This window comes from Corvus cornix, chromosome 2 (genome assembly GCF_000738735.6).
Source record: "Corvus cornix cornix isolate S_Up_H32 chromosome 2, ASM73873v5, whole genome shotgun sequence".
Classification (NCBI taxonomy): domain Eukaryota; kingdom Metazoa; phylum Chordata; class Aves; order Passeriformes; family Corvidae; genus Corvus; species Corvus cornix.
In genome coordinates this window covers 7513745-7530911 of record NC_046333.1, presented here as the reverse complement: position 1 = coordinate 7530911, position 17167 = coordinate 7513745, and the positions used below count along the sequence as shown (strand labels likewise).

General features: G+C 45.7%; 1 protein-coding gene across 1 annotated transcript; it reads right to left on the bottom strand.

The window, feature by feature from the left end:
* Positions 1–493: 493 nt before the first annotated feature.
* On the bottom strand, positions 494–4600 carry HTR5A (5-hydroxytryptamine receptor 5A). The gene is made up of 2 exons (XM_039569590.1): positions 3829–4600; positions 494–2878 (listed from the first exon to the last, which is right to left on the bottom strand). Exons 1-2 carry the CDS (start codon positions 4564–4566, stop codon positions 2546–2548), a joined length of 1071 nt encoding a protein of 356 aa, XP_039425524.1. The 5' UTR covers positions 4567–4600; the 3' UTR covers positions 494–2545.
* Positions 4601–17167: the final 12567 nt, after the last annotated feature.

Genomic DNA, 17167 nt, shown 5'->3' with positions numbered 1-17167 from the left:
CAAACGGCAGCAAAAGTAGGGAAATTTCCCACTGATCTCGGTTTAACTTTTGTCTGCTTACAGTGGACATTAATTTGAGCTTGCAGCTGATTCCACAGCCTGCACAAGGACCCCACACACCAGAGACAGAGAATCTGCAATACCCATCAAAAAGCAAATAAAAATGGCATGCACACAGCTGGGACTGACAGAGGGTTGTGCAGACATGGTGTTAGGTGTGAAAATGGGGAACTAAGGTCCAACTTCCCAGGTAATCCCTGCTTTAAAGTGTTTAAAGTGTCACTCTGGGGGCCTAAGAAATAGTCACCTATTTTCAGGCACCATCAAGTTTAGCTGAAGTTCTGGCGTGAAAAAGGAAGCATTTTTTCCAAGTCATTTTTGGCTAAACAACCCTTGGCACAACAAAAGCAGTAGTTCCCAAATGGAACAACTCAGCATCAATTATGGACTGTCCAGAGAAAGCAGCACAGTCTTTATATACTCAGCAAAAAAAAGCAGCTCAAGAGTTTATTACAATTTTTGATACATCAGAGATCTCACTAGTAGTATTTTAAAATATGTAACAAAGAGAGAAAATGCTCTTTACTAGTTGTAAAGATTGGCACATGGTTAGGGCAGGTCAGAGCCTCTTTCACGGGAGTTAGAAGATTACTCACATCCCACCCATCTTCTCCTTGAATTAATTAACATGAAAACTATGCTTTCATGAGACAAGACATGCCACATAAAAATCTGATTCATTTGAAATCACTAAAAAATTGTCCATTGCTTTCAGTGAGGGCAGGTTTTTACCTAGTATTTCTAACAGACTTTCATAAGATAGTGTTAAGGAAGATCTCAAGGGCCATCCTATTTCTCCTCCTGCCACAAGGCAGGATCGACCATGTCCCTGTCAGTGCTAATGGATGTTTGTCTAACTGGTCCTTAAAGTGCTGCAACACTAGAGAGCACCTTGACCTCTGCTTCCATTTTCACCTGTCCAGGGACAGCAAAAGAAAAAAGGGCTTTTATTGCCAACTCTGCCAGGATTTTTGACTGGTTTAAAGGACCAGTGACAATTTTAACATCTGATGTCTCACAGTCTACTAAAGATAGAAATCAATACTACCCACCCTCAGGGAGCTTTACCATGATTAATTGACATCTTTCCATTTTATCTCTTCTTGAGATATCTGACATGAAATCAGGTCGTTCTGATTTCCATCTTGTCTTTTTTTCCACCATTTCAGTTCTGGTCTGATTTCAGTGGCTGCCCCTAACTAAGTTAAAACGAATGCTTTCCTTTACCTGCAGACCTGCCAGTCTTTCAGCAGCGCAGTATAAAGTGTGTAACTCTAATTCTAGGAGTGAAATACCAACACTATAATTAAGTTGGCAATGTGGAAAGGCAGGGAGGCAAAAGAGCAGTAACAACCATGGGGGATGGAGCCTTAGAGGGGCAGGAAGAGAAGGACAGGTGGGCAGAAAAAGAAATATTCAAGTCTGGTCCTTGCAGAAGAGAAGCTCCATGGTTTGATTACGCTTCCAGAAAGAAACATCACCTGTCATTAACTGCCCTCTGCCTGCAACCCAGTGCTCATGGAAACAAAGGGGGGTCTTTGCTTTGGTTTCAAGTTCTGGATTGCACTCAGAAACAGTAAAACACAGTTCCTCATTGACAAGCAACTTGAAATACACCCCTTGCATCCCCTGAAACTAGAGGAAACCTGCCCACAGCTGCTCAAAACACATTTATGTTCTAAAATGGGAAACAACAGGCACAAAGATTAGCATTTACAGCTGGTATTTCTAAACATAAAGGTCTGAGGCAGATGCTCACATGTAGCAGTCAGGGAACGAGAGGCGAGTTTCCCATGCATTCTCTCTCATTCCAGGGTACACCATGCATTCAGCTTTCACAATAAGTATTTTTCTTTAAAACAAACGTGCTACATAGAATCCAAAAGCAAATAGACACAATTTGCTGTTCATAAAGTATGTGAGAAAAGGCTTGGTACTTGTAGCCTGCACTTAACCCTTACCAAGGGTTTTATTTCCCAAAAATAAAGACTTTGCAGTCTTTACCAGTGAAAGACAAGACAAATCACATTTTCAGCCAAGCCATAAAATATCTACTCTCATATGTAATCACAAAACCTCCTGATGTTATAGGGTCCCAGCTTTGCTGGACAAAGCTGATTACTGCTGTGAGACACCAGCAGTGGCCAAACCAATGTTTCTTTGCCAGTGGACTCCTCTGCACCTTTGGTGCTACCAAACAGAGTGTCACTGGGGAGGCAGGAGGAACACAGCGGGGCACTGGAGCGAGGATGCCAGGCTGCTGGCAGGAGAAGCCCTTACATGCTACTCGCAGGAAAAATAGCAGCTGAGAGGCTGGGATGTAGAGCCTGCTGAGGGACTGGGACTGTTGCTGGGACATACGACCCATGGCGATGCGTTTTTAGCATCATCTCGGTATCTGTGGCTTTGAACTTCCTCAGGAATTTGGTAGAAAACACTGACACTTGAAATCAGCTTCCTGGGGCAGCAGGAAAGCTTTTTCTGTTCACTGCTGCCTAAAGAATAGGTTCCTGAAGGCATTGTTGTAGTTTTTGTTGAAAGCAGTGTAGATGAGTGGATTAAAAAAGGAATTTGAATAGCCCAGCCATAGAAAAATGCTCTTCCAAACGGGTGGGATGTTGTACGAGCAGAGTGGGCTGATGAGCTCTGTGATGAAGAAGGGGATCCAGCAGAGCACGAAGACCCCAATAAGGATGCCCACCATCAGGGCAGCTTTCTTTTCCTTCTGCTCTCTCCACGTGTCTCCGTCCGTCTGGAACGTAACAGTGGCGTGACGGACAGTGAAGACCATCTGTGGCTGCTGGGCAGCTTCTTTTACCTGCCAAACACAAACACAAATTGCACCATATGTACTCCAGTCAGGTGATCCCACACAGCAGGTACAGAGCCAAACAATGCCAGCGAGGGCCAAGGCTCCAGGGGAAACACAGGCTATCCACGTCACGCTCTAACTGAAAGGAAGGTGGCTGTATGACCTCCTCTGGGTGATGGAGACTAATTAAAGTGAGATTAGAAACTAGAGAGAGTACTGAGGGTACATGGGGTTGCTCACACAGCAGCACAATAAGATTATTTCCCCACTTACAATCTGATCAGCAGAACAGGCACACACCCACATGCCGTGCACAGAAGTCTGCTTACTTTCTCTAAACCCATTGCGTTTAAGAGTTCTTGGCAGGAGAGGAAAGAAAATTAGCACACATTTGCTTCCTCCCGGCAAGAAATCTTTACAGTGCAGAGTCACCGTGCCTGGGATGAACTGACACAATGCAGTCACAATTAGGAAAGATTTCCAAGGACATTCTGCACGTGTTTTCTGTCTGGGTAAATTCACAGTGTTCCCAAAGCCACAGCTCTGGTTGCCAGGGTATTATCCCCAGCAGACACAGCACCCCATCCATCCACCCTCCCCTTGCCTCCCCATGGGAGGGATGGTGACCCTTTACTCATGCCGGTGAGCACTGATTCAGCATTCCACGGGGGGACATCTGTGAGTCACCGCTCGCCCACGTGGAGCTCAGGCTCACAATCTGCCCAAAGTTACTTTAGCTACACCTTGAGTGCTCACAGCTGGGGGCTCAGAAGGAGCCAACAGCCTGGGTTTGCAAGCTTTGCTGTCTGCTTTCCCTTGGAAGTCTCCAGGGTCCACAGGGCTTTGGTGGATCACTGTTCACTTGCACATTTTTGGTCTAGGTTTCCCCCACTTCTGGCAAAGGCTTGCCTGCTGCCAGCGCTTGACCCCAGCCAAACACAACCAAGCTGACCTACCTCCAGTGCTTCTGGTGTAATGGGGGTGATGGAGTTGCTCTTGCGAGATCCGATTCGAAACTTGGCAGCCTTGTAGATCTTCCAGTACACAAAGAGCACCACGCAGAGGGGTAGGTAGAAGGCCCCAAAGGTGGAGAAGATGGTGTAGGAAGGCTCGTGGCTGACTTGGCACTCTTCACTGTCCTCTGAGTAAGTTTCTCCCCAGCCAAAGAGCAGTGGAGCCAGAGAGATAAAGGCAGAGAGTGCCCAGGTGAGGGCAATCATGATGTTGGAGATGCGGCGCCGGGTGCGGAGCGTGTACTCCAGGTGGCGGGTGATGGACCAGTAGCGGTCGAGGGCAATGGCCGTGACATTCCAGATGCTAGCAGTGCAGCAGAGCACATCGAAGGAGATCCACACCTGGCAGAGCGACCGGCCCAGCCGCCACCGCCGCCCGGACAACTCGTGCACCAAGCTGAGGGGCATGACGAGGGCTGCTACCATCACGTCGGAGATGGCCATGGAGGCCACCAGGTTGTGGGGTACCCGGTGGAAACTGCGCACGCGGAGGATGGTGGCCAGGACCAGCCCGTTCCAGAGGAACGTGGCCACCACCAGCATGGCCAACAGGGTGAGGACCAACACGCTGAAGACGGAGAGATGGGCCTGGCCGCCTTCGGGGCCGGCGGAGGACCCGCTCCTGTTGCCGGTGTCCGGCGTCGTATCGGCGGAGCAGCTGAGGTTGAGCGGGCTCTCCATGCCGGGGCTGCGGGGCTGCTCCGGGCTGCTCCGGGCTGCTCCGGGCGCGGCGGCGGCGGGAGGCGCTGCGCTGCCCGCGCCGGGAGCGGGGAAAGCGCCGCCCTACCGCGGGCGCGGGGGGTCCCCGGCCGCCCGAGTGCCTCCGGGCGCGGGGGCTGCCGGCTGGCGGCCGCGGGGGGCTTCATCCCGGCAGGAAGAGCCCTGCGTCAGCCGCGGCTGACGGCAGCCCCCGGCCCGCCCCGGCGGCGAGAGGCGGCGGCTCCGCGGGCGCGGGGGTGCGCGGCTGGAGCGGGGCGGCTCGGAGCGGCCGGAGCGGGGCGGAGGAGCGGCGGCCCCTGCGGAGGAGCCGCGCCGCGGGCTGGCGGGGCCGGGGCGGGCAGGTGAGTCCCGCCGTGCGCGGGTGCGGGGCGGGCAGCCCGGCGGGAGCGGCCGCGGAGGGAGAGGTGCTGCTTAGTCATGTCCGTGCGGGTCGGAACCGGCGCCGGGCCGAGCGGGAGGGCAGAGCCGGCGGCCCCAGCCCCAGCCAGCTGCCCCTGCCCGTCCCCTGCCCCTACCCCAGCCCGCTTCCCGCTGTCCTTGCCCTGCCCGCTGCCCATCCCCTGCCAGCCCGCTGCCCGCATTGTGCGGGAATCAGCCCCGGCTTTGTCTCGGGGTGGCTTCTCCCCCTCGGGGCGTATTCCGTACCAGCCGCAGAAAGTTAGCATCCCTGTGAAATTGTCCCTGGGCTCCTCTAAAAATGTGTTAGTGAGGCGCCACGGGAATTTCCTTGCTCCCAGATAAGCTACAGTCTGCCCCCAGCAAACCTGTTAGTAACCCCGGTTATGCTGTGTAGGGGCAATGTGGCAGGGGATTATTTCTTTGAGAACTTCTGCGCTGGCATTTCCTAACTTGTTAGCAATTGTCGGGCCTTTTATTAGAAATAATCATTCACTTGACTGCTCTTATTAATTGTTCATTTAATAACATTAGCCATTGTTGAAATGCTTGAGCATTTCCCCTGGTTTTTAGCACACTAATTGCGATGAGCAGAGGGATTCTGGGCTTCATTGCAGAAGTCAGAATTTAACCCCACCGAGCAGGATTCCCTGTGCCCCAGCTCCATGCAGGGATGCCAGCCAGCTCCAGCCCACAAGCCTTGGACGGCATCCAGGCAGGGCTGCGCTGGTGCTGGCACTCTGCTTCTCCAGACAGCCCTGGGATAACAGGTCCAAAGGGCTTTTGGGTCAGACACGTGAGGTGAGAAGCCAGCAGGCACTAACGTGGGGCTCACAGTTTGCATCTCTTGGGGGAGAAGGAAGGAAAGGCATCTGTGTTAAGATCAGGTGACAATGGCATTTGCTGGTGAACTGCAGTTTGAGAGAGTTGGGGAGAAGACACAAACAGAGGAGATGTTCTGGGAGCACCCGATGCATTCCATGCTCGTGGTATATGGAGGGTAAAACCAAACTGGGGCTTCCTTCTGCCTCTCCTGAATCTCTCTGAAATTTTAAATTAAAACAGCAAGTTACAATAACAAGGGGTAATGAACAAGATGTTTTCTATTGCTGCTACTTGTTCCTCTGTGCTACCACAGGAAAGGCAAAGCAGCATATCCAAAACAGGTCCAGAACCTTGTTCTAGTGGAACGGGATCTTCCCCTATGGATTCATTCAGTGCCGTGCTACTCATTGTCAGAACCAGGGATCCTATTGTAGTACTGGAACAGATGTAGCCTTAGAGACTATGTCATATTTTTGGAAATAAACTGCCATCTTTTGGGGGGAGAAATTATTATTTTATCTTTTATATACAAGAATACTGACCATTTTGGAATGAGAAGGTTTTTTACTTACAACTCAAAGGACAAATAGGGTTTGCAGGCTTTCATAAAGCCTCTTGATTTAAAATTCCTGGTTTGTAAGGTGCAAAACACCCTTGACTGTCATTATATTGATCAAAACACTTAGCAACTGCCAGGGCTGAGAGCTTTTTGTTGCGTGGACTCTTCCCAGAAAAACCTATGACCCAGAATTAATAGAATCAACCACAAATTACAAAATATGTTCTCCTGAAAATATTATTTTTTGTTTCAGGAACAAATAGACAAAAAGTACATTAAAAGGGAAATGAAAATAAAATGTATTAAATCTAAAGAAGTAAAACTAGATTATGTTCTCATGAAAAATCATTAATATTTTCATTATCTTACTTACTCGACTTTAAAAAATATATGTTGGCAGATGCTGGAGTTGAATGGGTCAGTTGAGAAGTAAAGGGAAATAGAGAATGTAGACAAATATATATGTGTGTGTGCATGTATATGGAAATGCATAGGTCTGCACTTGGGATGGAAGAGTCCTATACAAGAGTGCAGGTTGGGGGCTGACTGGTCAGACAACCTTCTTATTGAGAGGAGGACCTCATGGGTCTCTTGGACACATCCTGGAGCAGGAGCATCCTGGCCTATATATGAGCAAGATTGTGTCCGTCAGGTTTACGGTTATAACTGTTTCCCTCTATCCAACAAACCTTGGAATTTTATGTCCGATTTGGGGTTCCTCACCAGGGGAAGTCCAGTCAAAGGTAATCAAGGTGATGAGCAGACCTGCATATGATGTGTAAAGACAGGAAGAACTGAGTTTATCACTCCTAAAAAGAGATGGTTAAGAGGAAAATCTTACTGCTGTCTCCAGCTACCTCAGGGGTGGGTGTAGAGAGGGTGAAAGCAAACTCTCCTTAGAGGTGCAGGGGTTGGATGGGATGCAACAAGTGAGGATCACAACATCAGGTGCTGACTTGGGGGTGTTGGTTGATGAGGAGCTCAATGTGATCTGGCAACGTGCACTGGCAGCCCAGAAAGCCACCCATGTCCTGGGGCCGCACTACAAGCAGGGTGACCAGCAGCTGGAGGGAGGGGATTCTGCCCCTCTGCTCCAGTCGTGTGGGACCCCACCTGCAGTGCTGCATTAAGTTCTGGGTCCCCCAATATAGGAAAGACATGGACCTGTTGGAGTGAGTCCAGAGGAGGCCATGGAGATGCCCAGAGGGCTGGAGCACCTCTGCTATGAAGACAGGCTGAGAGAGTTGGGGTTGTTCAGCCTGGAGAAGGGAAGGCTCTGGGGACACCTTATAGCGCTTTCCAGTACCTAAAGAGGCTACAAGAGACATGGAAAGGGACCTTTTAAAAGGGCATGGAATGATAGAACAAGAGGTAACAGCTTTAGGATGAGGGAGGGTAGGTTTAGATTGGATTAAGCTAGCATTAAATTGGAAGAAATTCTTTCCTGTGAGAGTGGTGAGACACTGGAACAGGATGCTCAGAGAAGTTGTGGATGCCCCATCCCTGAAAGTGTTCAAGGACAGGTTGGATGGGGCTCTGCTCTAGCAGAAAGTGTCCCTGCCCATGGCAGAGTGGTTGGAACTAGATGATGTCTCAGGTTCCTTTCTGCCTAAACCCTTCTATGATTCTATATTCCAATTAGAAATTAAGAAATAAATATTCCCTTGGAGAGTGGTCAAACTCTAAAATCAGTTCAAGGAGGCTGTGAAATCTCCCTCCTTAGTGATGTCCAATATTCAGCTGGACAGCACTGCGAGTGACCTGATCTGACTTTGAAGTTAGCCCCTCTTCAATGGGGCTGGACCAGGTGATCTCTAGAGGTCCCTTCCAACCTAGATCATTTCACAATTTTGATTCTGCATTCTTTATGTGCCTTGGCTGAATGCACCAGATTCTGGAGGTGACTAAATATTGTTATTTTTAAGGACAAAATGCTGTTTACTTTACACAGATTAGTAAGACCATTCATTTTCTCAGAACTGTTGATATTTATTAAGTGAGCAGAAGGCTGGGATCTTTAGCTAGAGGATAATGCTTGTGGAATGAGCACATCTGTGAAAGTCTCTGAGAAAAGGATCTATATTACAAAGTCAGGATTATCTCACATCTTTGCTGATGGAGCCAGAGGAATTAGAAGTGACAGGACTTTCCTGGGTTTAGTAGCATCCCCTCCAGTAAAGACATTAAATAATGCTTGCTACTAAATGCCATTTACTGGAGGTACCTTCCAATTCAAAATACGTATCTGATGGTTGGAGGTTAGGAGGGAATTCACAATGCAATCAGTGCCACTGCCTAAATGCACATCCAAGTATTATCTACTCCTGGGAAAAGGGTGAATGGATTTATATTGTTAATCTCTGTGCAGATCTTTAGAACCTCTGCCCTTGTAACTGGCAGAAAAGGGAGAGGAGTAAGGCTCAGGAGGAGTTTTTGCTGGGCATGCTCAATGAATGAATGAGAATTTCGGTCTACAGGGTAGGTGGAGCTGCTAGGTTATACAAGGATTAAAGGAACACATATTCTCACTGTGTATATACACCACTACTGAAAGCTGTGCTCAGTTGCCAGCCAGACTGCTCAGTAAGTGTGCATCCTGTACAGCAATTTCTAAACCTCAGGTATTTGTCACTTGAATTTCATTCAATTTGCAACCAGCCTCAGTCCAGCCTCACACCACATCCAGCCATGCTTTTTGAACACAATTGCAGACCACCCACTCTTCTATTGCAGAATGGTCAAACAAGACCACAGTAAAAATGCACAGACTGTGAGGTTGTTCTCATACTCTCAGAGCCCATCCTCAGTTCTAATGTCACTCTAGTGTTCTGAAACCAAGATCACAGAATCATAGAATGGTTTGGGTTAGAAGGGGCCTTAAAGATCATCTAGTTCCAACCAAGGTGACCAAGCTTCAAAGCATCGAAGCTCAGGCTACAAGCTTGGATCGTGATGCTTTGTAGCTCCTGTAAGTATTTCCACTGCCAAGCAGCTGGCTGCTCTGGGTAGCTCTCTCTCAGGTTTCTGGGGTTGCAGCTGGTTAATAATCACATATTTACTGGAGCATGGACTTACTTGGGGTTTTCTAACATGCCAGCCAAGGGCCACAGTTGGAGTCAGTCTTTCTCTCCCAGTAACATGTAATTACTTACTTCAAAGCAGAGCAATTCCCTGACTGAGAAGCAGAGATTAATCCTGTTGTGTATTAGTAGGAGACTCTGTAGGATTGTAGGAGTACCTTGGAGCAAGAACAAGGAGGACCTGAATGCCCCACACCCTCACAGTGTCCCATTGAGTGACCTCTTTGCCAGATCATGTTCTGTTGGTTTGGATGCTTATGAAGAACTTTGAAAAGTCTTTCTGTCTAGGGACAGAAAGTAAAACAATGAGTTGAAATCCTCTTGGCTTTTTATTTGTAAAAAACTATCCCTCAGGCAGGTCTAATCCAGTTTAGGGCATGCAAGCTTTCTTTAGGAAGCCACCAACTGAATGACTGTCATCCCATGCAGCCACTTGCCCCCTCCCAAGTGGGGAGCAGAACAGGGAAAAAAAAGTGGACGTCATGGATTGAAATAGGATCAGTTTAATAATTGAAACAATAATAATAATGATACTACTGCTAGTACTAATGAAAAAAAAAGAGGGAGAAAGAGGAATGCTGTCCAAGAGACACAAGAGATGCACAACAGAATTGCTCAACACCTGCTGATGGATGCCCAGCCCATCCCTGAGCAGTGAGCAGTGGCTCCCAGCCAGTTCCTCTCTGTTGATATACTGGGCATGGTGTTCTGTGGTGTGGAATATCGCTCTGGCCAGTTGGGGTCAGCTGTCCTGGCCATGCCCCTTCCTGGCTCCTTGTGCACTTGTTTGATGGCAGAGCACGGGAAGCTGAGAAGTCCTTGACTTAGGGTAAGCACTGCTTAACAACAGCTAAAGCATCAGTGTGCTATCAACATTATCCTCATCCTAAATGCAAAACACAGCCCTGTACCAGCTACTAAAAAGAAAATTACTGTATCGAGTCAAAACCAGGAAAATAACTTCAGTGACATAACTAAAACGTTGTTTAATTCTGCAACAGGAACAAAGCAGAACGAGAACAAAAGCTGTTCAACAGAGCAGCCTCTTGCCTTGCCCAGAGCATAGTCCTCTCTTTTGTAAAGCCAGTGATGTCTCAGTGCTTGTGTCTTTTGGATGTGGCCACAATCCCTTTGGCCTAAAGGCAGGATGGACTCTGGTACCTTGCACTGCTGCGTATGTCTCAGTAAATGGACTGCCAGGAGTGTTTATCTGTCTTCTGCCCAACATGAATTAACTCCTGCTGGAATTAAACCCTTTGTTCTTGCATAGTGAAAAACGTGTTCGTGGTCAAAGGACCAGCTGGAACGTAACTTAATAAAGTCTGAGGGCAACTCCCACATCATTCACTGCCACAGTTAAAGTTCCATTCTGGGTAAAGACATGAAATGTAAATAATTTTATCTCTTCTTTCATACCTTAAGGGACAACATTAATCATCTGTGTAATTTCAGGGAAGTCAGCAGAGTTATGCTAGGCATCATATTGGTTTTTAGTCAAAGGTGCTTTGCAGTGAGCAGTTATGACAGTAATGCAATAACTTGGAGCCTGCCTTGGGGGGTTCTGCCCTCATAAGGCATCTGCAGTTTTCATTTATTACTCTGATGGTAGCAAATACTTCACACATGCATACACCAGCACCTGTGATCTCTGTTACCCATGGTCAGTCCCTTAGAAGCAAGTCTTCCTCTGGACTCTGGCAGACTTGGTATCTACAGGTGGCTTAAAAGCCACAATAGAATATTATCCATATTTCTGGCTAAAAAAAAAAAAGTTTAAAAATACCAAAATATATTATGCTTCTGGGAGTACAGGGTATCCTGCAGTTCTGTGAATCATCTAGAATAGCAGGGCCATAGAAAAATAAGAAACTGTGCATGGGAAGCCTAGGTAAATCTAACTTAATACATGAGCTTTGGCAATCAAAGCTGCCAATGCAAGCTGTCAGGACTCTGCCGGGGAGACAGATGGCACGATGACAGCAAATGGATGGGTCTCTAAAACTCAATTACCATTTCAGTTCAGACCCTTCTTCCGTATGCCAAGTTGTGGAAGAGGTTTGTTTATCTTGAGCTTTATGCATTGTGACAGATAATTTGCATAGGTGTGAAGCTATAGGGAAGGCTGTTATAGTGTGAGGCTGAACATGAGTTTTTCTGTTGTATGGTGTTTTCCAGGTTACCTTTCTGCTGCCTTGCAGGTGGCAGGTTTCTGAATCTTTATTTACATACATCCATCCATAGTCTGGAAATGTTCTTTCGAGCTAAGAGGCAAAATGTTTTAGGATCCATTTACCACATTAAGAACAGAAATCACTCTAAACTGTTTTCTGAGCCAGAAATTCTTCTTTTTTTCATATACCTACTTTCACCCCCATTATACTCCCTTCGACTCCTTGTCAGTGTGTTTCCATGCTCACTGGGCAACCCACTTCCACTGGTTGGAGTTCCTTATTCCCAAACCTCTTCTCACTTTAGCATTCAAGACTAGTTTTGTTATTGTAACTGGTTGGTAATAGGTGCAAAAATTAAACTGATGTCATCATCAAGGGATGTGTTTTCTATTCCACTCAGCCTGATTTCCTTATAGGCCTTTGGTTGCTGCCTCCTTCCCTGGAGATCTCTGAACAGCCACAGCCACATCCCTACCTGCCAAAGGAAGCACTGGCATAGTGCTTTCTCAGCTTGGGTATCACTGTTGAGTGTCTCAGATTCATATTCACATGCTGCTTCCTTCCAGCTGTGGAATATTTTCTTCCCCCTGATTATTTGGCCTAGCTGGATGTTTCCCTGCTGCAGCCTGCCCAGGTCATGCTCTTAATTTAAGTAAGGTGAATTCCCAGTATTTTCAAGCCATGCAACATGGCGGGTCATTAGAGAAGATACGAAAGCTGTGGAATTTTGTTTATTTATATTTCATATCTGTGTTGCTATTTAAATGAGGGAGAGGTTCATACAAATAAGAAGAGCTACTTACAAGTTAGAAAAAGTCAAATGGTAGTATGTGACCACACGCTTCCTGTCTGCAGCTAAAATGAGTCTGCTCCCATGTCTTTGCAAGAAAAGAACTTACAGATGTCTCCTGTAGGCTGATAAAGAGCTTGCCCCTGGATCACAGGCATGATAGCAAACTTCTCCAGTTATTTGGACAAACCATTTTTAATGGTCTCCAAACATAATTTCTCTCATATAATTTGACAGTATCATGTTAGAAATATTTTGTTTTAGTCCCTTCTACCACAGCAAGCACCTGATCAAGCAGTCTTCTTGCTACTGCTATAAAATTTCCTGAACCCATGGGATGGAAGTGGTTGTATAAATATGTCTAAGTGTCTCTCTGTTTTTCACAAGCATTTTTATTAGTAGCATCATTATTTTTAACAACCAGTATTCATTGAGGTAACAGCAAAATGTTGCCAGACCTTTCTTAATTGTCTAGCACTGCATTTTATTAAAAACAACAGATTTTTTTTCTGGCTGCTGATCTGTGAGTCAAAGTTGGAAGACTGTAGCTCAGAGGTGGTGGCCCAGTGGTATGTGAACTGCAGCAGATCCCTAGTGCTTCATGCTTAGCTCCCACTTTGGGGACATGATGTGTGACACTAGCAACATGCTCCTGCAGGAGCTGGTGGTGAGAAAGCCTATCCAGCAAGAGGGGCTGACACCAGCATCTCTGAGTAGCCCTGGGGTACAGCTGTGTGCCCACCCATGCCTTGTCACATGGTGAAGCCACCAGGCTTGGAGGGAGCTGCTGGCATCTGCCACTAGTGAGTTTCTCCTTTCAGAGCCCTCTCCTCACTTTAGAAGCAATGAATCATGTAATTCTTGCCCCTACAGAGACTGACCTGAAAGGCAAGGGACCTGGTTGGACATGCTCAGCTGGTGGCTCCTTTTGTAGTTTATACTTTTTCTACTTCTTCTGTAGTTACCTTCTGCTTTCAGATTTTGACTGAAGCTTTTTTTTTCTGATTTTATCCAGATTTCGGTGTAAATTTAGTAAAAATCTTCCATTTTGGCACTAGTGAATTATTCAGGGTTTCATATGAGCATACTTAATGGGGTGTCTTCATTAAAGTCGTCAATGCACAGAAGGTGGCTTATGTATTTAAAATCTGAATTTCATTTTTGAAACAAAAGAAATCACTGGTTTTTAAAAGGACTCCTCATCTGACCTGATACAACTTCAGAACTTTCTGGGCAGACTGTCAGTGTCCTTCTTCCTCTCCACATTTCAGCATCTTCATTGTATGCTCCTGTCTCTCCTTTCTTCTGTGTTTTCCTGAGCACTAGAATAGTTAACATAGGCAGCTTTTACTACATCACCACTAGCAACTGACTTGGCAGTAGGGTTATAAATGCAACTGCAACCACAACCAAGAATTCAATAGAAAAAAAAATGCAAACCCCACTAAGATTTTCATGTTTTAAAGCCTTCCATCCAACATTCACACATATGACATCTCCTGTCCCTTGGCTTTGACTCCTAGCAGTAGTCTCAGTCTTGCAAAGCTGCCCACACATGGGTGCTTCCCATCCCTCCAGTTTTGGTATCACTCTAACCAGTCTGGCTGCTGGTGCTCAGTCCTTCTCCTGCCATCATCCCTTCTGCAGTATGGCCATATCTTGATGGGGGGCTGCAAGTGGAATCCTGGGCTTGACATGTTGTGAGGAAGTTGCACAAAGACAAATGGTCTCCACAGTGCCTGTTCTTCCTTTTGAGGAGGTTTTCTGGTTTTATGACAGCTGTGACTGTAAGGAACCATAAATCCTGATGTCCTTGTCCCAGGTAATCCCTCCTGCCTGGTGAGAGGTCTGCCCCATTAAATACCACATTACAGCCTCAGATTAATGACAAGTGTTACAAAAGAGCACCACGGGCCATGGAGAACCATAGCAGGTTCCTCAGGGTGCATCTTGCAAACAATTTCTGATAAACAACCAGCTGGACTGTTTTGCAGAGGTGAGGTTTACTGTACAGGCTGAGGCTGTGCAAACAGAGTTAGCCATCCATATGCCTGGCATTTATTATAAAAATTTATGGCAGCTGCTTTCTGTGAATGTCAGTGAAATAGGTGAGGAAATAGATTCTCTGAAGCAATCTATGGCTCTGGTTGAGTCTTTTCCATTCATTTCAAGGAGAGTTATTATTTTGAAATGTAATAAGAATTTTTTCTATATTAAACTGAGATGTCTAAAATGTAGATATCTAAATACTGTGGACTGCTTAGTAAATCTCAAAAAGGCATCCCTATCTGAAACAAGCTTTCTTTTCTTTATCTGAATAATAATACTCCTTTACTATCTTTTATATCCTTTATCCTTTTGAGTGAAAAGAGACATGTTTTTGCTGTACAAAAGCAAGACCAGTCTCCAAGGTATGTTCTGTAAGCAATCAAGGCAGCCTATTATGAGAAATTACCCTCCACAAATTTAGATGCAGCAAATGATGACATATATCCTTCTGTTCTTGTTGGCTTAAAATGTAAAGGGGGTTAGACCCGCCTCCGTGCATGTCTCTCTTCCTCCCCTTGCACTGAGCCAGAGCACACAGTACCAGAGAGGGTATGTAACCTTCTGGTATTTGCCAACTGGGTTATTTATGACTGTTTGAGTCGGCTCCAGCATGCAGGAGAACCACATGGTAGCTGGGCCCTTCTGGGGAGAGAGCAGATCCTCCCATGGCCTGTGATGGACCAAAATATTTGCACTGATTGGATCCCACTTTGATGCTGATATCATTTCATCATTATGAGCACTGTGTGAATCATAAATTATGAACATGTACTATAAAGCACAGGATGTCAGGGCACTAAAGCTCGATGGTGGCCATGTCAGCCTTTGGAACATGGCCAGTGGGGCATTTTTAAGCTCTACTTATTTCAGGAACTCATCTTCCTTCACGACTGTTTAATTTCAAGTATGTGCTTTCATCCTATCGAAATGAGCAGGGTTTGAGGATATGCTTAAAGCTAAGAATGGGATCTTGAAGCATCCCTGATTCAGAGACAAAGCTTGGGAAAATTGTCACAAAATTTTGAGGCAAAAAGATTAGACTGTAGAGAAATATAACTACAGGGAAGTCCCTTCCCTTTTAGGAAAAAAGTGTAGAAATGTATTCAGTTCTCTGAATGCAGACAACACTGAGGAAAATATTATACTACACATTTGGAATGAATTAAATCAATTGACAGCTATCCAGCCATAGAGAAAAATAATGTAATTGTAACTGAGCAGCAAAATGGTTCTGCCTAATAGTTAAACATCAGCGAGCTCCTCTGTGTCTAATAAAATGCAGATCTCATTATCTGTTTGTTATGTGCATCGAGAGATAACTGTTCAAGTTGAAAAGTATAAAAATTTGATTTAATTCAGTGACATTTTGGATATAAGAGGGTCAGGTTGGCCTTATAACAAAAAACAGCTTGGGGCATATGGAAAGGAGTGTAATTGAAGATAAAGCTCTAGCAAGATGAGTGGAAAATGTAATAAGAGTTCAAGCATACATTAAACAAATGCACCCTGGCCCTCACACAGTAATCACCTACGTGTGCCATAAGGCAAACAGCAAATGTAATTGACTCCCTGAAGGAAGATCATTACAGCTTTGGTGCTTGCTGCCTCATGCCACAATTTCTTCTTCCATTTGCAACACTGAGAAGTCAGATGTGGGAAGTCCTGGGATCCTGAGGCTGCTCTAATTTATGTAGGGAATAGAGCCAGCTCTAAATAAACCTAGAGACCTTCTCGGTGGCTTCTTCAAAGATTAAACTGGTATCTGTGAGTATCTGCCACATTGTCAAAGATTAAAAATGACCAGCATTGACATGAATATGGCAGAAGCCTCAGTGATGAAGGAGGAGGACGGTCCTTTGAGGAGGAGGATGGTCCTTTAAGCACACAGGAGAAGTAACAAGTTTGGCTGTACTAGGCCAAAATAAAAAGAAATCACTTCTTTGTAGCCTGGTGTCTTGAAGGGGTTCATTGTGATCTTGTGTGTGGTATGGCACTTGTCCTGTTTTCCCAATTCCTGGGCATTTTTAACCATATTTGACTGTCTACAGAGGTATCAGGGATATGGTAGAGATGAAAGACCTTACTAAACACTGAAGGAGCCACACTTTGAACTTAAACTTTCCTTGGCCTCAGCCAGTTCACAGAGGAGTTAGACCTGGAGACATTAACGGAGTGTAGGCTTTCCTGATTCAGAGATCTATCTGCTCCTATCGAGGCAGCTCCAGCATATCACAGAGCATATCCTTCAACTAACCAAAACATTTGGGGGCTTACAGAGCCTTTATTTTCCTGAAAGCTTCCCGTAAGCCAAAAAAGAGAATCAGAGCCAGAACTGGCTTGAGAGAATAAGCAGTTTACCTGCATTTGTCCTCAGCTTGGGCTCTAATGAGAAAGTCCTGACAGTGACATCTGTTAGTCTGAATCCCAACTTCTGGTTAGTACTCAATAATTGAGATCAATAAAACAGACATACTCTAGGTATCAATAACTTTTTTTTTTTTTTTGCATTCAAGAGTGGCAGACAATTAGGGACTTAAGTAACAAATGTCTCATTTCATAATGTTTCCTGCCTGACATACTAAAGAGGCAGAGTTCTAGATATCAATCTCTAATTAATTAAGATGGCTCCAAGGTCCCGTTAAGGTTGATCAGTTAAGAGCAGCGGTGGATTTGTCTCTTGATGTCTTCAGAT